Genomic DNA, 23030 nt, shown 5'->3' with positions numbered 1-23030 from the left:
CAGGGTAATGCCATCCAGAGTAAGGATCTGGTTAGACACCATGTTTCTAAGATTTGTGGGGCCAAGTACAATAACTTCAGTTTTATCTGAGTTTAAAAGCAGGAAATTAGAGGTCATCCATGTCTTTATGTCTGTAAGACAATCCTGCAGTTTAGCTAATTGGTGTGTGTCCTCTGGCTTCATGGATAGATAAAGCTGGGTATCATCTGCGTAACAATGAAAATTTAAGCAATACCGTCTAATAATACTGCCTAAGGGAAGCATGTATAAAGTAAATAAAATTGGTCCTAGCACAGAACCTTGTGGAACTCCATAATTAACTTTAGTCTGTGAAGAAGATTCCCCATTTACATGAACAAATTGTAATCTATTAGACAAATATGATTCAAACCACCGCAGCGCAGTGCCTTTAATACCTATGGCATGCTCTAATCTCTGTAATAAAATTTTATGGTCAACAGTATCAAAAGCAGCACTGAGGTCTAACAGAACAAGCACAGAGATGAGTCCACTGTCCGAGGCCATAAAAAGATCATTTGTAACCTTCACTAATGCTGTTTCTGTACTATGATGAATTCTAAAACCTGACTGAAACTCTTCAAATAGACCATTCCTCTGCAGATGATCAGTTAGCTGTTTTACAACTACCCTTTCAAGAATTTTTGAGAGAAAAGGAAGGTTGGAGATTGGCCTATAATTAGCTAAGATAGCTGGGTCAAGTGATGGCTTTTTAAGTAATGGTTTAATTACTGCCACCTTAAAAGCCTGTGGTACATAGCCAACTAACAAAGATAGATTGATCATATTTAAGATCGAAGCATTAAATAATGGTAGGGCTTCCTTGAGCAGCCTGGTAGGAATGGGGTCTAATAAACATGTTGATGGTTTGGATGAAGCAACTAATGAGAATAACTCAGACAGAACAATCGGAGAGAAAGAGTCTAACCAAATACCGACATCACTGAAAGCAGCCAAAGATAACGATACGTCTTTGGGATGGTTATGAGTAATTTTTTCTCTAATAGTTAAAATTTTGTTAGCAAAGAAAGTCATGAAGTCATTACTAGTTAAAGTTAATGGAATACTCAGCTCAATAGAGCTCTGACTCTTTGTCAGCCTGGCTACAGTGCTGAAAAGAAACCTGGGGTTGTTCTTATTTTCTTCAATTAGTGATGAGTAGAAAGATGTCCTAGCTTTACGGAGGGCTTTTTTATAGAGCAACAGACTCTTTTTCCAGGCTAAGTGAAAATCTTCTAAATTAGTGAGACGCCATTTCCTCTCCAACTTACGGGTTATCTGCTTTAAGCTACGAGTTTGTGAGTTATACCACGGAGTCAGACACTTCTGATTTAAAGCTCTCTTTTTCAGAGGAGCTACAGCATCCAAAGTTGTCTTCAATGAGGATGTAAAACTATTGACGAGATACTCTATCTCCCTTACAGAGTTTAGGTAGCTACTCTGCACTGTGTTGGTATATGGCATTAGAGAACATAAAGAAGGAATCATATCCTTAAACCTAGTTACAGCGCTTTCTGAAAGACTTCTAGTGTAATGAAACTTATTCCCCACTGCTGGGTAGTCCATCAGAGTAAATGTAAATATTATTAAGAAATGATCAGACAGAAGGGAGTTTTCAGGGAATACTGTTAAGTCTTCTATTTCCATACCATAAGTCAGAACAAGATCTAAGATATGATTAAAGTGGTGGGTGGACTCATTTACTTTTTGAGCAAAGCCAATAGAGTCTAATAATAGATTAAATGCAGTGTTGAGGCTGTCATTCTCAGCATCTGTGTGGATGTTAAAATCGCCCACTATAATTATCTTATCTGAGCTAAGCACTAAGTCAGACAAAAGGTCTGAAAATTCACAGAGAAACTCACAGTAACGACCAGGTGGACGATAGATAATAACAAATAAAACTGGTTTTTGGGACTTCCAATTTGGATGGACAAGACTAAGAGACAAGCTTTCAAATGAATTAAAGCTCTGTCTGGGTTTTGGATTAATTAATAAGCTGGAATGGAAGATTGCTGCTAATCCTCCACCCCGGCCCGTGCTACGAGCATTCTGACAGTTAGTGTGACTCGGGGGTGTTGACTCATTTAAACTAACATATTCATCCTGCTGTAACCAGGTTTCTGTTAGGCAGAATAAATCAATATGTTGATCAATTATTATATCATTTACCAACAGGGACTTAGAAGAGAGAGACCTAATGTTTAATAGACCACATTTAACTGTTTTAGTCTGTGGTGCAGTTGAAGGTGCTATATTATTTTTTCTTTTTGAATTTTTATGCTTAAATAGATTTTTGCTGGTTATTGGTGGTCTGGGAGCAGGCACCGTCTCTACGGGGATGGGGTAATGAGGGGATGGCAGGGGGAGAGAAGCTGCAGAGAGGTGTGTAAGACTACAACTCTGCTTCCTGGTCCCAACCCTGGATAGTCACGGTTTGGAGGATTTAAGAAAATTGGCCAGATTTCTAGAAATGAGAGCTGCTCCATCCAAAGTGGGATGGATGCCGTCTCTCCTAACAAGACCAGGTTTTCCCCAGAAGCTTTGCCAATTATCTATGAAGCCCACCTCATTTTTTGGACACCACTCAGACAGCCAGCAATTCAAGGAGAACATGCGGCTAAACATGTCACTCCCGGTCCGATTGGGGAGGGGCCCAGAGAAAACAACAGAGTCCGACACATGTGTGGGAACACTGAGTGTGTTGGAACACTGCGCATGTGTGGGAACACTGTAAGTGTGTGGGAACACTGAGTGTGTGGGAACTCTGTACATGTGTGGGAACACTGAGTGTGTGGGAACTCTGTACATGTGTGGGAACACTGAGTGTGTGGGAACACTGCGCATGTTTGGGAACACTGAGTGTGTAGGAACTCTGTACATGTGCGGGAACACTGAGTGTGTAGGAACTCTGTACATGTGTGGGAACAGTGTGTGGGAACACTGTGCATGTGTGGGAACTCTGTACATGTGTGGGAACACTGAGTGTGTAGGAACTCTGTGTGTGTGTGTGTGCAAGAACTGAGTGTTTGAAAGAAAATGGTGCATGTGTGAGAGCAGCTTGTGTGTGTGTGTGAGAGAGAGAGAGAGAGAGGGAGAGCACAGTGCATGTCAGAGAGCACTGTGTGTGTGTGTGTGTGTGTGTGTGTGTGTGTGTGTGTGTGTGTGTGTGTGTGTGTGTGTGTGTGTGTGTGTGTGTGTGTGACTCACCAGTGCGCTGTCAGCCACCACGTACAGCTCCATGTACTTTGTGGTGCCCCAAGTGTTTCTTTTTATCTGAAATTACATGAAGACAGATCAGAAATATTGATCATCAGTATCATTATGTAAATTGTTTACACACACATCGATTGATCGATCCATCTATAGCCACAAGTCCCCAAATCCTGATGGGAGCGCAGGTGTGATCGATGTGCACACTGACAGAAACATCAGAAAGAAGGAGCTCACACGTCCCACACATGCTGGACACAAGTTGGAGGTCAGTTATGTGCAGTGGTGGGCACAGATAACCAAAAAATTAACTTTGATAACAGATAATCAGATAACTGAAAAGTTATCGTTGATAAAGATAAACCGATGAACCACCCAAAAATGTATCGGAAGTTACAGATAACCGATAACCGACAAATTCCAGTATTGTCTTTGATACATTTGCAACTGCTAACAAGCTGAATTTGAGTTTTAACACCACGATCGCTTTTGGAAGCATTAAAAGCGACATAAGACCCAAATAATGAGTCAGCACTTCTATGTTTGAACATACTGCCCCCTTTTGGAAGCTACAGGGCTACAGCACCCTGAGAGCAGCCACAAATCCAGCTCTCTACCAATCACGATGCTCCGGTCAGGCGGAGGTCTTGAAAAATAAAGGCATCCTGACTTATGGTTTTGTGTGAATACTGATAGAATAACTCCATTAATGTCAATTCTGTCATTTGGACAAAGTTAAAGTATAACATATACCTTTTAATGTTGAATAATGCACTAATTCTGAGGTTTTGTAACAAACACAGACAGATCGCAAAGGATTCTGGGTAAAAGTGCCTCTGCTAAACACTGATTGGTTCAGTCATTCATTATGTAAACCAACACGTTAATGTGACGTCTGTCGTGTGTTGGTGTTTACAGATAAATGTGCTTTTGTAAAATATTCCATTTTTTATTTGTAAAAACAGGCATTTTTACGGAGCCCTGGAAGTGTCACTGCAAAATGTTTTGCATGTGGAGAGAATGTACGCTCTTATTAGTGCCGTGCGCATATTTTATGATGTATTGTCTTGTCAATATTGTCTTGACACATAAATGTTGGCTTTACACTGTGCGAGTTTTGGCACTTTTTCAGGTGATTTTTCATTTCTGTGAGAAATTTTTGGACCGAGTTTCAGGTTAATCACACGTCCTGCATCGTGTAGTGTACATGGAGTAACAAGCTGCGTTCAACATCTCACGACCACCTCCTGATCGCCGATCGTATGGTCGAATGAAAATCAAACCTATTTGATATTATTCTGGTCTGGCTGCTGAAGAGCTACAAGCATCCAAACTCTCGCACTGTGCCTGTGTAAACACCGCAGAGCTGTCTTATAATGTTTTTTGTTGTTGTTTTGTTTTTAAACTTAATTTGTAAAAAAAAAAAAAAGCCATTTGCAAAGCCAAAAAGTTGATTTGACAACCATCTGATATAACTGGGGTCAAAATAAATAGAACACTGCCATCTACTGGTGCCCAGATGCTTAGTACTTAGGGCGAATACTGCCATGAACACTACTGGCCAGTAGATGGCAGTAGAGGCCTTGAAACCTGCCAAAACAAAATTCCAGATAATCCGTTTCTGCTACATTTAAGATGCGTGGAATTTAACAAACGCAAATACAATAACGTCTATAAACCCAGAGAACATATTCACAAGAGTTTTAGGCACTAGAGTTTAATGCTGCTGTCCGTGGAGCCTGAACAGAGTGTCTGAAATGCATTTGTCCTGTCGTGAACGTACTGAGATTACCCATAATGCACTGCGGGGCTCACAAAACCTTAAAAATAAGCACAATACTTTAAAACTAAAACATATATCTGATGTTTTCACTTTGTAAAACTTCAGACATGACAGTAATTTTAAATAACTTGTCCAAAATTAGTTTGGTTAAAATTTGAACCATAAGTTAAAAATGTATGCCTCTGGATGACTTGAGTGATATTGCCAGCATATCGGTATGTGTTAAAGGAAATTATTTTATTTTTTGGTCACCAGTTCTCCTTTGTCTGAGAGGGTAGAGTGGTTTCTCCTGAAACTAGCTCGCATCTATTTGTAGAGAATAGAACCATACATCTCTTAAGAAACTTTCAACAGGTAGGTCTCAACTGATTTTAAATTTTAAAAATGCTTGCTGCTGTTCAGCTTCGTTTGCTACGTTATCGGTCTAAACGTTATCGGACGGCAATTCATCGGAAGATAATTAGTCCGATAATGGTTTTTAAAGTTAGCTAAAAAGATAATCCGATAATGAAAACATTATCTTCGATAATTATCTGTTATCGGATTATCGGAAGTGTGCCTACCACTGGTTATGTGATTGTTGACACACGGAGTAAATCTGACCTGTTCATTTCAGTCCAATTCCCCATCAGACGGACATGAATCCACATAAAGCTCCTGATTTTTGAAAATGACCTCTGAAAATACTTTAATTCATGGCTGGAAATGCAGCGTTTTAAAGCAACTTGGTGTTTTTTCCTGCTGCAGGTGCGTTTCTCATGTTGGTGCTGCACTCTGAACACACAAAAGCGCTGTGATGATTTAAATGTTTAAAGCGCCGTCGCTGTCAGATGACCTGATCGATCGATCAGAGTGATCACGCCTGATTAATGTGCTGTTTAAATAAAGTGCTGTGGCTGTGGTGTGATCATCAGACGACCTGATCGATCGATCAGGTTGGTCACGCCTGATTAATGTGCTGTTTAAACATTTAAAGCGCCGTGACTGTGGTGTGATCATCAGACCACCTGATCGATCGATCAGGTTGATCACGCCTGATTAATGTGCTGTTTAAACATTTAAAGCGCCGTGACTGTGGTGTGATCATCAGACCACCTGATCGATCGATCAGGTTGATCACGCCTGATTAATGCGTTGTTTAAACATTTAAAGCGCTGTGACTGTGGTGTGATCATCAGACCACCTGATCGATCGATCAGGTTGATCACGCCTGATTAATGTGCTGTTTAAACATTTAAAGCGCCGTGGCTGTGGTGTGATCATCAGACCACCTGATCGATCGATCAGGTTTATCACGCCTGATTAATGCGTTGTTTAAACATTTAAAGCGCCGTGGCTGTGGTGTGATCATCAGATGACCTGATCGATCGATCAGGGTGATCATGCCTGATTTATGTGCTGTTTAAACATTTAAAGCGCCGTGGCTGTGGTGTGATCATCAGATGACCTGATCGATCGATCAGGGTGATCACGCCTGATTAATGTGCTGTTTAAACATTTAAAGCGCCGTGGCTGTGGTGTGATCATCAGACCACCTGATCGATTGATCAGGGTGATCACGCCTGATTTATGTGCTGTTTAAACATTTAAAGCGCAGTGGCTGTGGTGTGATCATCAGATGACCTGATCGATCGATCAGGATGATCACGCCTGATTAATGCGCTGTTTAAACATTTAAAGCGCAGTGGCTGTGGTGTGATCATCAGATGACCTGATCGATCGATCAGGGTGATCACGCCTGATTAATGCGCTGTTTAAACATTTAAAGCGCAGTGGCTGTGGTGTGATCATCAGACGACCTGATCGATTGATCAGGGTGATCACGCTGCATTAATCAGGCTCCATTATTTTCAACTGGAATCATTCCAATCGATTCCTGTTTGGTAATTAGAGACCTGTTTATTTCAAACACTGTCTGTCGTCTTTGTTCCAGAGTAATATTTATATAAGATGTCTGAAATTCAGTCTGTGTTTATTAAATTCCACGCATCTTAAACATAGCACACACGGATGGATTATTTATTTGGAATATTTGTTTTAGCAAGTTTTCAGTCTCTACTGCCATCTATTGGCCAGTAATGTTCATGGCAGTATTCACCCTAAGTACTGAGTGTCTGGGCACCAGTAGATGGCAGTGTTCTATTTATTTTGACACTGGTTTTATATATATATATATATATATTTACGAGGTCTGTCCATAAAGTATCGTACCTTTTTATTTTTTTCAAAAACTATATGGATTTCATTCATATGTTTTTACGTCAGACATGCTTGAACCCTCGTGCGCATGCGTGAGTTTTTCCACACCTGTCGGTGACGTCATTCGCCTGTGAGCACGCCTTGGGAAGGAGTGGTCCCGCCCCCTTGTCGGATTTTCATTGTCTGGAAATGGCGGAATGAAAAGGACTTTTTTTCCATCAGAATTTTTTCAGAAGCTGTTAGAGACTGGCACCTGGAAACCATTCAAAAAATTTATCTGGCTTTCGGTGAAAATTTTACGGGCTTCACAGAGAATAAGGACTTTAACTACAGCTTTAAGGACCCCTTTAAGGACGGTCAGTGCGCCGCGCTCCGAGCTGCAACGACGAGGCACAAACCACTGGATCATTTCTAAACGGATGGCTCTGTGGATACGAGACCGTCGTGTGCTCTTTCTCTGGTTATCACAAGAGCTGGACATCAGCCATTTTCCGGCAGATTTCACTTTTAACAAGAGATTTTGTCATGGAAAGCCGCGCGGAGGCTTCGCGCGTAAAGACTGATTCGCTGATCAATCAATCAATCAATCAATCAATTTTTTTATATAGCGCCAAATCACAACAAACAGTTGCCCCAAGGCGCTTTTTGTCTCGCTGATGAAGCGAGACAAAGGAACACCTCCATTTCGGAGTGTTATAGGACAAGTTGGGACATGTCCAGCTCTCCACAATTTCTCTTATACTCACTCGACTGGTAAGCACTGAAAGCCGAGATAGACATGTCCCAACTTGTCCTCTAACACTCCGAAATGGAGGTGTTTTGCTGTGGCGCCGCGCGATGAGCGGCTGCGTGCCGACGTGCGAATCCGTCCGCACGTCTTTCATTACAAAATCTGCTTTAACAGTGGAATGTCCGGATAAACTGCTGATCCCGACCTCTTCTGAAACTTCTCTGCTCTCTCACGACGTCCCGGGTCAACAGAGGCTTAAATTTGGAAGTTTTCAGCTCAAAACAGGCTGACGACAACGGCTCGGGGCGCGGCGCGCCCTCCGGCTCCGTGGGCTGTCCTTAAAGCGATAGCAACACTCCTTAATCTCTCATCAGCCGTTAAAATTTTCACCGAAAACCGTCTGAATTTCTCGAATGGTGTCCACTTGGATGTGCCTTACAGTTTTTGAAAAAATTTTGATCAAGCAAAGCACCAGTCTCTCAGGAAGAAGTCAGACAAAGGAATTCAGACGGGAGGGGTGGACCAGTGCTCACTCAAAGCCTGCCCACAGGCGAATGACGCAACCGACAGGCGTGAAAAAACTCACGCATGCGCACGAGGGTTCAAGCTTGTCTGACGCAATCACACGTGATTCAAATCCATATAGTTTTTGAAAAAAATAAAAAGGTCGGTTTCTTTTATAATAGACCTCGTATTTTCTTTTATGAGTGAAATAATTATCTCATCACATAAAAAAGTGTCTTACTGTGGAAAACTGAAATGATGATGTCATCGCCCCGCCTCTGGAACATGATGTTAACAGGGTCATTTAACAGTCTAATTTAGCATATTATTATTATTTTTTCTTATTGTTGTTGGTGGGACAAAGTGTTGCCGTCCTCCATCTGAGAAACTCATCCAGGGCAGACAAACACTGAGGAACCTCTCTGAAAACACGGAAAAAAAAAACAAAACAAGTAACTTCTGTCATAATGAATGAACGCATTTCCAGACGTCATCTTCCAAAACAAGGGTGTCATGTGAAGAACAGTTTTTATCTGTGATGATGAATTCTGGCAACAGGTCAGATTAAAATACTTCATACCATGGTCAGTGAGAATTCCATGTATAACTGGCGTGCATTATTTTTATTATTGTGTATACGCACACATAGTTCAGCGAGTTAAGTCACTGTTATAATCACTCCGCTCTGGTTGTCACCATAGCAACACGCAAATCAGTTGGCGCAGATCAACTGTGTTTTGACAGATGAATGACAGAAACGCGATAAAACATGGATTTCCAAGTTAATTTTTATATTTTTGGCCAAAATAAAATGTTTGAGGAATGGAAAGAGGAGGAGAGCAAACGAGAAGAACAGCAAAAGCAACGGCGTAAAGATTTAACATCGGATGAACTGGACAAGACTGAAGACGGGAAAGAAGAAGAGAACACAAAAAAAGTTAACTTAAATATCTGTGTGTTAGCTCACTGTGTGGGACCATGGTGTAAGTGGATTAAACAATGAGAAGCCGTGCATTATACGGCTTGAATGCACTTCGCGGAGTACCACCACTCCGCTTCGTGTCGCGGCGTTTTAGACTCCGCGTCGCAGCGTTTTAGACTCCGCGTCGCGCGTTTTAGACTCCGCGTCGAGGCGTTTTAGACGCCGCGTCGTGGCGTTTTAGACGCCGCGTCGTGGCGTTTTAGACGCCGCGTCGTGGCGTTTTAGACTCCGCGTCGCGGCGTTTTAGACTCCGCATCGTGCATTCAAACCATATAATGCACGACTTCTCGTTGTTTAGTCCTTATTTAATCTGTGAGCCGGCTTCTAAAGTGTTAGCTTTCATTGTTAGCCCCACGTCTTCGTCTCCATTTTCTGTAGAAGCATTACAGCGCCACATACAGGCCTGGCACGTGTACTACAGCACTTTCCTGCGGTTTCTCTGGATCTGTGACAACAGAGATATTTACTGAATCGAACACTTTTTGAAAATGACAAAGAAAAAGATTGTATAGCAGAAGTTTAGTTTCAGTGGAGACAAGGCCTTAAAAACAGGGGATGGAATTAAAGTAAAATAATAAATGAGGAATTATTTTGTTGGGGGTGCTATGGGGTGGTATGACAAATCCAGGGGGAGCTCCAGTGCCCCTTGGACCCCCTTGGTGCCGCCCATGCTCCAGTTATAATTTGAGAGGAACATTATTATTTGATAAATGAAATACTTGAACTACTGTAAAAAGTCACTGTGTTTCTGTAAAAGGTGTAAACATTTGGAACATCTGTCCTGAACATATTAAATTACGCCCGACTCTAGTCAGCTTTAAAAGACTTTAGAAAATAATATAATCTCTCCCTACAGTGTGGACAATTAAGTTTATTGATTTGGTATTATTTCCTTTGGATTGTGCACTATTATTTATTTTGTTGTGATGAGAAAATTCCATTCATTGATTAATCTCAAAGATCTTTGCTTTGTTCCTTTTGTATTTGTTGTTATGAGTATGTATTAAGTGTATATATATATATATATATATATATATATATATATATATATATATATATATATATATATATGGTAAAAGGGGTGGGTGTATATAAGTTTTTGTTTTCTGCCTCCACCCTTTCAGGGACATGTGTTACTGTAAAACTGAGTTTTGTGTGCTGAATAAATCATTCATTCATTCATTCATTCGTGTTCATCCTGGATCAAGACTAAGATTCAGGATTCTAATGACTGAGTCCAGAAAGTCATTAAAATTATTAATCCTGGGCCAATTTTACCTTATTACGACCTCAGCCAGGGTAGTAATAAGGTAAAAAAATAAAAAATAAAAAGTTGAAAAGAAAAAAATAAAAAGCAAAATAATGAAAAAGATGGAATTCTGGGCATGCTGCCGTTGTCTTTACAAAGCATTCCGACTCCTTCAGGCCGTCCATCATTAAGCCTTGGACGCCTTCATGCTTCATTCCAGCCATTAAGGAAAAGCTGTGCTGTAATTAACACTCACTGACGTAGGTGTCGAGGGAACTCTGCCTCAAACTGGACAGGAGTGTGCACGGATGGCGCTGTAAAGCTGTGCACACCTCGGTAATCGGCGGCGTGGGTTTCAGGACCGCCACAGCTGGCGTTTGTGCATAATGAGCGAGGATTAATGGGAGGCAGCAGCGAGCCACAGGGCCAAACAGCACAAAGTATGATGGCTTTTACAGCACGAGGAAAACAGTTTACGGTGATGGAGCACGGAAAGAAAACCGACGATAAACACAGGAATTATAGCCGGAGAAAAACACAAACATTCCTCCTCCTCCTCCACTGGTCCCAGGCGTCCACCCCGAGGAGCCTCTTTATCACCATGGACTGCAAACACTCCAGAAGACAGTCACAGTCGATGACTCCGCCACTAAGAAAAGGCCGGAATTCCATCAGGATCCCATCTGGATCCGAGGGGCGTGACACCAGACAGAGCCAATGGTGTTACACAGTCTCAAGAATTACATTCATCTTTTCCACATGGTCTAATGTTACAAAAACCCAGTAAAAAGCACAATATCTCTCTTCGTCCGTCAGTCTGACGAGGACCGCTACTTGTCATCCATCAGGTTGAGTGGGTTGAGTCGCATGTGTGCGTAAGTGGCTGTACAGGTCTATCCTGGCACGGAACTGTCGGCCGGGGCGGACATGGGCTCAGAGTGGTGTTCTGTGGGGGGTTGACTGCACGTTCCTTCCTTACCAGCCTTTTCTGCTGGGCAGCAGCTTCGCCTGCATCCTCGTAGGCAATCGCACCTGCTCTAATTTTGCATCGCCACTGTGGTCGATTGCAGGCAGATTGTTCCCAAGTGTCAGTCTTTATGTCAAAGGCCTTCAAAGATGCCTTTAGAGAGTCCTTATACCACTTCTTTTTTTGGCCACCATGTGATCGTGTTCCATCTTCAAGTTCACCACAGAACAGTTTCTTGGGCAATCGATGGTCTGGCATCCAAACTAAATGTCCTGACCATCTGAGCTGAGACTGCACTATGATGGTATGAATACTCGGCATACCTGCGCAGGTCAGTACCTCTGTCTCTGGTATTCTGTCTTGCCATTTGATATTAAGCAACTTCCTAAGGCGGGTTGTGTGGAAGTGATTGAATCTCTTTGCATGGCGTCTGTACACTGTCCACATCTCACATGCATACAGGAGCGTCGGAAGTACAATAGCTTTGTAGACCTTAAGTTTTGTCTCCAGTCTGATCCCACTTCTGTTCCAGACACTGGCATGAAGTCTGCCAAATATGGCACTTGCCTTAGCAATCCTGGCATTTACTTCATCATCAATATTGGCATTCTGGTTGAGAGTGTTACCGAGGTATGTGAACTTGCTTACCACATTGAGTTTCTCATTGTTTACAGTGATGGTGGGATCCACATAGGGTTTTCCTGGAGCAGGTAGGTGAAGCACTTCTGTTTTCTTTGTGCTGATTGTTAGGCCAAAGTTATTACATCCATTTGAGAACTTGTCGACACTACACTGCATGTCTGGTTCTGAGCTGGCATTTAGTGCACAGTCGTCTGCAAACAACAGGTCTCTAAGGATGTCTGACTGCACTTTGGTTTTAGCCTGTAGCCTTCTAAGACTGAACACCTTTCCCTCCGTTCTGTACCTGAGGCCAATTCCTATGTCTACTTCTCTGTAGGCATCTGGTGTTACACAGTCTCAAGAATTATGTTCATCTTTTCCATGTGGTCTAATGTTACAAAAACCCAGCAAAAAGCACAATATAATGTCATATCAAATCATGATACATATAGGACCAGCAATCAAGTATCCTAATGCATTTGGAATCGGGAGCTAGCTTTATTTCCTGGCAGGAAAGCACCGCAAGGACGTGATGAAACGCTTCACCACAGCACCACATTTCATAGTCTTCGTAAAAATAACATGTTCCTCATGGGATTTGTTTCTATGACAACAATAAAGACCTATTGACTAGTTTATATGGCGTATGGTGATAAAAGCACTCACTCCCAGCAGGAACATGTCGTCTGTCCAGTTTTATATGGCGTATGGTGATAAAAGCACTCACTCCCAGCAGGAACATGTCGTCTGTTCAGTTTTATATGGCGTATGGTGATAAAAGCACTCACCCTCAGCAGGAACATGTCTGTCCAGTTTTATATGGCGTATGGTGATAAAAGCACTCACCCTCAGCAGGAACATGTCGTCTGTCCAGTTTTATATGGCGTATGGTGATAAAAGCACTCACCCTCAGCAGGAACATGTCGTCTGTGCAGTTTTATATGGCGTATGGTGATAAAAGCACTCACTCCCAGCAGGAACATGTCGTCTGTCCAGTTTTATATGGCGTATGGTGATAAAGCACTCACCCTCAGCAGGAACATGTCGTCTGTCCAGTTTTATATGGCGTATGGTGATAAAAGCACTCACCCTCAGCAGGAACATGTCGTCTGTCCAGTTTTATATGGCGTATGGTGATAAAAGCACTCACCCTCAGCAGGAACATGTCGTCTGTCCAGTTTTATATGGCGTATGGTGATAAAAGCACTCACCCTCAGCAGGAACATGTCGTCTGTCCAGTTTTATATGGCGTATGGTGATAAAAGCACTCACCCTCAGCAGGAACATGTCGTCTGTCCAGTTTTATATGGCGTATGGTGATAAAAGCACTCACCCTCAGCAGGAACATGTCGTCTGTGCAGTTTTATATGGCGTATGGTGATAAAAGCACTCACTCCCAGCAGGAACATGTCGTCTGTCCAGTTTTATATGGCGTATGGTGATAAAAGCACTCACTCCCAGCAGGAACATGTCGTCTGTGCAGTTTTATATGGCGTATGGTGATAAAAGCACTCACTCCCAGCAGGAACATGTCGTCTGTCCAGTTTTATATGGCGTATGGTGATAAAAGCACTCACTCCCAGCAGGAACATGTCGTCTGTCCAGTTTTATATGGCGTATGGTGATAAAAGCACTCACCCTCAGCAGGAACATGTCGTCTGTCCAGTTTTATATGGCGTATGGTGATAAAAGCACTCACCCTCAGCAGGAACATGTCGTCTATCCAGTTTTATATGGCGTATGGTGATAAAAGCACTCACCCTCAGCAGGAACATGTCGTCTGTCCAGTTTTATATGGCGTATGGTGATAAAAGCACTCACTCCCAGCAGGAACATGTCGTCTGTCCAGTTTTATATGGCGTATGGTGATAAAAGCACTCACCCACTCAGCAGGAACATATTGTCTGTGACGTTTTTCTAACACAATCTAGCCATCTGCAGACAGAAGCAGCCAAAACAAACTTATTCCATGAGGGTGAGAATATTTGCTGCATTTGAATGATTGACTGGAAAGGTGTTGCAGTAACCACAGAACACTTTTCTGAAAAGTTCAGAAGCCTTGTAGTCAGTTTAATGATCTGTGCTTAAATCTCGTTAGCTCTAATTTTACTGTCATTTGTAAAAGAGCTGCTTGCTCTGCTGCCACCGTGACCCGGACCCAGATAAGTGGTTGAAAATGAATGAATGAATGTTAAAATTCCTTGTCGTTTTCTGTTGCACGGCCAGCAGTCGAGGCAAGTGGGTCAGCCGGACTCACCCTGGGATGAAACGCTTTCAGCAGGCTGGACATGTTGTCGGACCACACGGTCTGATGGGCGTGGCCGCAGCTTCCTCCTGTGACTGGCAGGTCTTCAGCGTTCAACAGGGAATGATGGTGAGGATTCAGACCGGTCATCGGTTCCAGGTAGTACGTGTGAGTAGAATTCAAGAAAATCAGGCCCCTGAAAGAGAGAACCGTAAACATCAGACAGTGCATGTGGACAACTGAGAGAGTCCAGAGACCAGATCACAGGCCAGATCAGAGGCTGGTTTGGAGGTCAGGTCAAAGGCCAAGTCAGAGACTGGTACAGACCCTGCTTTAGAGACTTGATCAGAGACTGATTCAGAGGCAAGGTCAAAGGCCAGATCGGAGGCTGGTTCAGAGCCTGGATCAGAGACCAAATCAAAGACCAGATCACAGGCCAAATCAGAGACTGGTAGAAGCTGGTTTAGAGGCTGGATCAGAGATTGGTTTAGAGTTCAGACCAGAGGCCGGATCAGAGACTGAGTTAGAGGTCAGATCAGAGGCTGGTTTAGAGGTCAGATCAAAGGCCGGATCTGAGACTGGTTTAGAGGTCAGAACAAAGGCCGGATCTTAGACTGGTTTAGAGGTCAGATCAGAGGCCGGATCAGAGACTGGTTTAGAGGTCAGATCAGAGGCCGGATCAGAGACTGGTTTAGAGGTCAGAACAAAGGCCGGATCTTAGACTGGTTTAGAGGTCAGATCAGAGGCTGGATCAGAGACTGGTTTAGAGGTCAAGTCAGAGGTTGGATCAGAGACTGGTTTAGAGTTTAGACCAGAGGTCGGATCAGAGACTGTTTTAGAGGTCAGATCTGAGACCAGTTAAGAGACTAGTTTAGAGGCAGGATCAGCTGCTGGCTCTTCCATCCTGTCCAACGGTCTCGAGATCAGGTCTAATCCACCAAACATTTTAACAAACGGCAGCATTATTGGGCACCACAGTCTTGTTTGGGGTCGGGCGCTAAAGGGGTAAAATATGACGCATATGACGTAATTTCCCTACTTCTGGGGGAAAAACACGGCACTTTCAGTGGGTTTTTGGGCAAATTACACAGAAACAAAGTGAAACTAAGATAAAGATAAACTTTATTGATCTCACAGTGCAAAGAAAAAGTGAGGATGTGGTGGAAAGTGGACATGTATTGCGGTTTGTTTGTGACCCGGAGCTCAAACGTGTCGAGGCGGTTTTGCAGGCAAGAAAACGGAGCTACCCTGGTTAGCTGTGGAGGCTAACACTTACCGACACGATGTCTCTCATCTGCCTCATCTTCTCTGCTCCACTGGAAACCAAAAAAAAAAAAACTTTTTGCGACTGCTTCGGTGATTGCAGCTGAAAACAAAACAGTGCACCGTTTGTCCGTGTGAAGTTATGCTGTGTCTATGTCGCACAACGGGAGCGGCGATGCCCATAAGTGGTCAAATCCCGTGATATCATGCAGGGTTCAAATGAGACTGCACTGCCCTATTACCAAGTTGAACAAATAACCAGCAGCGCTGATTGACTGACATTGAACGAATCAGAACGTGCTGTGGGCGGGGCATGGCAAAAGATCAGGAAGTGGTGACTGCAGCTGAATCAGTGCCATAAAGCACAGTGACACTTGCAAGACTTTGATCTGCACACTTGCACCCACACACACCCGCTGTGTTCCCAGCTGGATGCCGTGCTTTGTTCCACTGGCTGCCACACGTTGTGCGCTGGACGCTGCCTATATAAAATAATTATTTCGTAGCAGAGAAATCATTTTCTTTCCGGGTTGGCTGTTGAAAACGCCTCTAATGGCTTCCAGAATCACAGAGGAACGCTCCAGCAGCAGTTTTTCCCTCTCTCTCGCGCGCCCACGCTGAACGAGGTGGAGAAAGCATTTGGAGCCATCTGAAAAAGTAATTATTTGTCATTTTTATATTGTCATGGCTTGTTAAAACAGTTACATGTTCCTTCCTTCTCGTGTGCAGCTGTAAAATTATGTTTATGATCGATTTAACATCTCGTTACAATTGTTCAAACAAGCTGTGCTCTGATGCGCTGCGCTGATGCAATCACTCACACACGGTGTTTTTTAATTGTTTCAATAATGTTGACGTGAAGTTCATGTCATTAATGCATGACAGAGATTGTGAACATTTCAAAATTTTCTTTGTGCACTTGCATGAAGCACACATACAAACACACACATATATGTACACACTCACGCACACATACAAACAAGCACACATACAAACACACAGACATACATGTACACACTTACGCACAACACACATACATGTACACGCTCACACACAAACACACACACACACACACACAACCAAGCACACACACACACACACACACACAAACAAGCACACACACATACATGTACAAGCTCAAACACATACAAACACGCACACACATATACATATACACGCTCACACACATACAAACAAGCACACATACATACATGTACATGCTCACACATACAAACACGCACACACATATACATATACACACTCACACACATACAAACAAGCACACATACATACATGTACATGCTCACACATACAAACGCACACACATATACACGCTCACACACATACAAACAAGCACACATACATACACGCTCACACACATACAAACAAGCACACACATATACATATACACACTCACACACATACAAACAAGCACACATACATACATGTACATGCTCACACATACAAACGCACACACATATACACGCTCACACACATACAAACAAGCACACATACATACATGTACATGCTCACACATACAAACGCACACACATATACATGCACACACACATACAAACACGCACACACATATACACGCTCACACATATACAAACAAGCACACATACATACATGTACATGCTCACACATACAAACGCACACACATATACATGCACACACACATACAAACACGCACACACATATACACGCTCACACATATACAAACAAGCACACATATACATGCACACACACATACAAACACGCACACACATATACATGGTCACACACATACAGACAAGCACACACACAGACATGTACACGCTCACAAACATGCACACACATATACATATACACGCCCACACATACAACCACGCAAACACACATGTACATGCTCACACATACAAAAATGCACACACATATACGCACTCACACACACAAACACACGCACGTGCACACACACATATTCACATACATGTGCATGCATACACGTACACATACACGCACGTGCGCACACACATAAACATGCACGTACATGCACACTTATACACATACACGCGCGCACAGACACACACACGCATGCACACATGCACCTACACGCACACACAGACACATACACGCATGCAGACACACACATGCATACAAAAAACACACACACACACACACACACACACAGCTCCTCTGGTATACTGCACATTTTAAATGGCTTTGAACAAGACGACCACTGTTTTAATCAGCCATCTTGTCCAAGTTTGACCATATTCAAATGACGGCAGGACGGCTCGCTGCCTAAAAGTACAAATTGAGAGAAAAACAAAGACTTTAATAAAATAAACGACTTGTCAACTACTAAATTAGTTGTCGACGGTTTCAATAGTCGCCGTTGTCGTGACTAGTCGACTAGATGTGGCAGCCCTAACATGCACGTACACACACACACAATATTTCAAAATACCTCATTTTCTAAAAGTAACTTGTGCTGATATCTTTTATTGAAAAGTGAAACCAGCTTGATGTCAACACTAAGAACCAGAATGACGACCGATAGCTTGTCCTGTTCAGGCAGGAGGCGGAGTTTATGTAAAAGACATAAACATACCTCCTGATGAGTCCCCGCCCAGCTACAACCTCATGACCTGTCCAGTGAGGTCATACAGCAGCCCGTCTTTGGGTCAGTTAAGGTCACATTAGAAATGTGTGTGTGTGTGTATATATATATATATATATATATACATGTGCATGTGGGGGCGGGGTCTACAGATGTGTGAGGGGAGAGGGGGCGTGTCTCCGTACCTGACTCCTGAGCAGGTGCTGAGCGCTAACCAGGATCCTGGATGTCCGCTGACCTGCCCGTGGTAAAAGCAGTGATCCTGAAAAAGAAGACGACTGGAATCAACACAAACCTCACAAACGAAGAGACACGCGGACAAAAAACTGATCTGACCCCCCCCCATCAGTGATGTCACCGGCATAAAGACGAGGCCATCAAACATCATTAATTTAATTTCTTCCCATCTGTGGTTGAATTAAAAACATGAGAACATCAGTTCAAACACAGTCAAAGAGCCACAGGACATGACCAGGGATGGACAGAATGTCCCGACTGTGGACCAACACCTTCAGCCAGCCACACACCAACCTCAGATCAATTGTTTCAAAAGATGATCTTGAGTTGATTATTCATGCGTTTGGATCTTCTCGTTTGGACGACTCCAACAGTTTGTTTTCCTGTCTGAACATAAAGGAGCTGTCCCGTCTGCAGCAGGTCCAACATTCTGCAGCAGGCTGCTGTCCCGCTCAAACAGAAGGACTCATATTTGTCCTATTTTAAAGTCCCTTCATTGGCTCCCAGTGTCGTTTCGTTTCCATTTTAAAATCCTGGTGTTGACTTTTAGATCTTTGCATGGCCAGGCTCCCCCCTACAGCAAAGACCTGTTATGTCCTACACTTCCGCTCGGAGCCTGAGGTCTGTGGATCAGAACCTCCTGAGGGTCCCTCGTACCCACTTTAAGACCCGAGGAGATCGCTCTTTCCAGGCCGCTGCACTGAGGCTCTGGAATGATCTCCTTTTGCCTCTTCGTCCGTTGGACTCTGCTGATGTTTTTAAGAGCATACTTAAAACCCGCCTGTTTCTCCAGGCAGTCAAACAGTGAGAGGACTGTTTATGACCACTGTGTCTTACTGTGATGTACTTTGTATTTTTCTCAGAATTTTTAATCTGTGTGTCTTTTTTAATCTGTGTGTCTGTGTGTACCACAACCAAACAACCAACCAGATCCTTCCACCGGCTGGCGACCTTAAGACGACTGACCCGACAAAAGTCTTCAAAGGTTGGAACCGGACTACAGCGCACACTTACAGTGTAGCTGGAAGGCCTGACAGTGACCGGCCGTCCGTCTTCTGTGTAGTGCGTCTCTGTGAAGTCTGGACCCAAAAGCTCGCTGAAAGACAAAAACAGAAAAAAAAAGTCTTTTACATTTAAAGAAGGCAAAGTTTCAGGTTTGTACGAGGCAGCACCAAAAGGCACGAGCACGTCTACAAAAAGCCCAACCCACATGAGAGCAGGAAAACCGCCCCAAAGACAAGAAACTGATAAGAACATGGAACTTCAGACAGCGTTTCCCTGTTCTGCATATTTATAACCACATCCGTGAGGAAAACGGATCAAACCTGATGTGAAAAACAGAACATACTCCAGCGTTTAGAATCCTCATCTGAATCCTAAGATTCCAAAGCTGTGGCTCAGCAATCTGCATCAAATAACTTCCCATATTTTGTCCATCTTGGTTATTTTTAGAATTTTGAAAATTTTTAGTTAAGTAACAGCACAGGCTGGTGTGTGCACATGTGCTGCCCTGAGTTCCTGTCCGTCATTAAAAAAACCTTTCTCTTAGCAATAACAACACCGCCATCTATTGTTTGACTTCAGCTCGGTTGTTTCTGGTCAGGAAATATTTGACGGATGTATTCACAGTCCAACCGATGTACGAGCTTGCTGATAATATTGGCCGATATCAGGTTTTCACCAACAAATGGGTATCGATGTTGTTTTTTGCCGATATGGAAACGTCTATTTTACTGAATCCAAAAATGCACAAAAACACTTTAGTTGTTAGAAATGGTGCCCGATGTAGAGCGGGTAGGTCAGTGGATAAGAAGCTAGTCTGAAAATTTGCAGACCTGGGTTTGAATCCTGCTCGTGCTTCCTGTCTGAGTCCTTGGACAAGACACTTAATCTGCACTGTCTCAGTCCACTCAGCTGTAAATGGCTACGGGCCTCAGCTGGGGAAGGAACCGGGGGAGATGTAGACTCTCATCCTCTTGATGCTACGGAATCTGGAGAGAAGCACCAGCACCAGCTGGCCTCAGGGCCTATAAAGGACTTACTTCAAGCAAGGCTGGGACCCCATCACCCCTTGGTCACAATAGCTACAAGAGACAGAGGCAACGTGACCAGCTGCCATTCAACATCAGTCACAGTGCGTGTTTTACAGAGATGAGTTGTCAGTATGACAACAGCTGGGAGGAGCTAAAGCACAAGTCTATTTTACGCAAATGCTGAGCAAAGTGATGGCAGCGTGAGCATGTTGGATGGTTGTTTGTGCTATTTCTCCTTATTTATGATAAAGTTATAATAATGTTCAAACTGTAAACCTCAGTTATATTTCTATGTCATAAGGGTTTGATAACAGAATGTTACCAACCCTCTTTTTATAAGTGTATATATCGATATCGGCAATTTTGTACTCCCTAATATCAGGACTGGCCTCCCAAAAAACTCACATCAGTATGAGCAACAACGTCACATTTGACAGCGACACCCGGCTTTGACCAAAATGTGAACTCAGCCGAGCCTCGGCGGGACTCGTGGCCTCGTGTCTGCTTGCCGACAGCACGCCGGATCGAGTCTGGCTGGGAAGAAAGGCACAATCTCCTGCAAATTAAACGTTGGATCAGCAGGACCAGAGTCTTTCACGCCGGGCATTGATAACAAAAACATCTGACTGTGATGCTAACCAATTTAATTCCTCTGCCGCTTATCTCATGCAAATTCTTATCACGTGCATCCAAAGTTTTTTCCCGCTTCGCTCTCAGAACGCTGAGAATGACAAATTCAAGAGACGGCTGTCTGATGTTTCTTCAAAGGTCACCTTACGGCAAAGAGACATCGGCTCCGCTTTAGCCTGCAGCAGCAGAACCTGACATTTGTCACGTTTGGGGACAAAAGGATTCGGTTGTCAAATGCCAAGACAACCGTGGACAAAAGGTTTGGTTTTACAGGTGCACGGATCAGTGGCGCCGCGAGGATGCCATGTCCAGCCTCCGCGTGTGTGAGACAAGGCCAGAGAGAAACGGAGCAGAAACAGCCAGAATGAAAAACTGTCATGAGAAGACGAGCCCAATCTCCATTTGGTCCCAGGGGTCCTGTTGTATTATTCATTGAGGGGGAACATAACGGGAGATAATCCCGCTTTCTCACTGCTTTTACTGCAGACAATTTTCTGGGCTCCATAAAAAAAATAAAAACAGCGTCTTAGGCGGCAGCCTTCTAACGTTAATGTGACTGAAGCCCACGTCCACACAACAGCACGGAAAATTCACCTCCATCTCACTCACGACTCTGTTTACACAGCGTTTTCATCAGCGGTGGAGGAGGTAAAGCCGACACCTCACCATGGAAAGACAAAGATCGCCATCAGACACCAATATGATTTTTGATCCAGTTCACAAAGCTTTGATTTTAATTGCCAACTTTTGATTTTGATGCCTGTCCTTTGAGCCTGATCACCTAGCTTTGATGTTATTAATCTGAACTTTGATTTTAATCCTTGATCAAGATCACCAAGCTCTATTCTTATCCTGCAGACTTCTGATCTGATGACTCATCTCTGATCATTGACATTCAAGCCTGACCCTTGATATGGATCACAAACTTCCATCTTAACTGCTGACCTTTAATCCTGATCAGGAAGTGTTGATCCTGAGTGCCACCTACATTAATTCCCTGACCGAGATTATGTCTTCTGTCTTGTTTTTATCCAGTTATCGTATCAAAGAAATGAGGATGAAGACGAGAATCCGGAATTCTGACGTCTGATTATCTGGAACGTTCTGTTTGCTCTCCACTCCCGTCCCTGTCCGCCCTGAAGGTCTAGCTGCAGGGCAGCAGATATTCTCCTGTAATGACTGAACACATGCCCTTCTGCTGACGTGAGCTTCCAACAAATATCAGCCACAAAATGAACTTTGCACAGCCATCAGTCACTGATGCCCATCCTGCCTCTGGAACCCGGTCCTGCCTCTGGAACCCCATCCTGCCTCTGGAACCCCATCCTGCCTCTAGAACCCCGTCCTGCCTCTGGAACCCCATCCTGCCTCTTGAACCCCGTCCTGCCTCTGGAATTCTGTCCTGCCTCTGGAACCCCATCCTGCCTCTGGAACCCCGTCCTGCCTCTGGAACCCCGTCCTGCCTCTGGAACCCCGCCCTGCCTCTGGAACCCCATCCTGGCTCCTGTGTGATTAAAATTTGTCAATATAATGTATTAATCAGGTCACCGGAACAAAAACCCGGTCAGACTTGCACACATACCTCCTGAGGATCCACATCAAGTCTCTGGGTAGAGACTCAGCAGCCGAGTCTGTCTCAGTGCTTTAACTCGGAGAGGAAGAAGAGTCATCTGTTGCCACCTTCAGCCAATTTTGATTGGCGGTTTGTCAAACACTTGTGAACCTGGAATTGTTTTATCCCGTTCTTCCGATGG

At 43.6% G+C, this 23030-nt stretch overlaps 1 protein-coding gene across 1 annotated transcript in view; it reads right to left on the bottom strand.

Annotated features, from left to right (window-relative positions):
* Positions 1-22772, bottom strand: part of LOC117506155 (disintegrin and metalloproteinase domain-containing protein 19-like) — a 54491-nt gene extending 31719 nt beyond the window's left edge. The window contains exons 1-6 of the mRNA XM_034165656.1: positions 22535-22772; positions 21052-21202; positions 19628-19709; positions 18562-18638; positions 14524-14707; positions 3229-3294 (exon numbers count right to left, since the gene is read on the bottom strand). Of these exons, the coding sequence (XP_034021547.1) occupies positions 3229-3294; positions 14524-14707; positions 18562-18638; positions 19628-19709; positions 21052-21202; positions 22535-22772 (798 nt within the window). The remainder of the gene's footprint in view (positions 1-3228; positions 3295-14523; positions 14708-18561; positions 18639-19627; positions 19710-21051; positions 21203-22534) is intronic.
* Between the last annotated feature and the right edge of the window lie 258 nt (positions 22773-23030).

This window comes from Thalassophryne amazonica, unplaced genomic scaffold (assembly GCF_902500255.1).
Source record: "Thalassophryne amazonica unplaced genomic scaffold, fThaAma1.1, whole genome shotgun sequence".
NCBI classification, from domain to species: domain Eukaryota; kingdom Metazoa; phylum Chordata; class Actinopteri; order Batrachoidiformes; family Batrachoididae; genus Thalassophryne; species Thalassophryne amazonica.
This window is presented reverse-complemented; position numbering and strand designations above follow the sequence as displayed.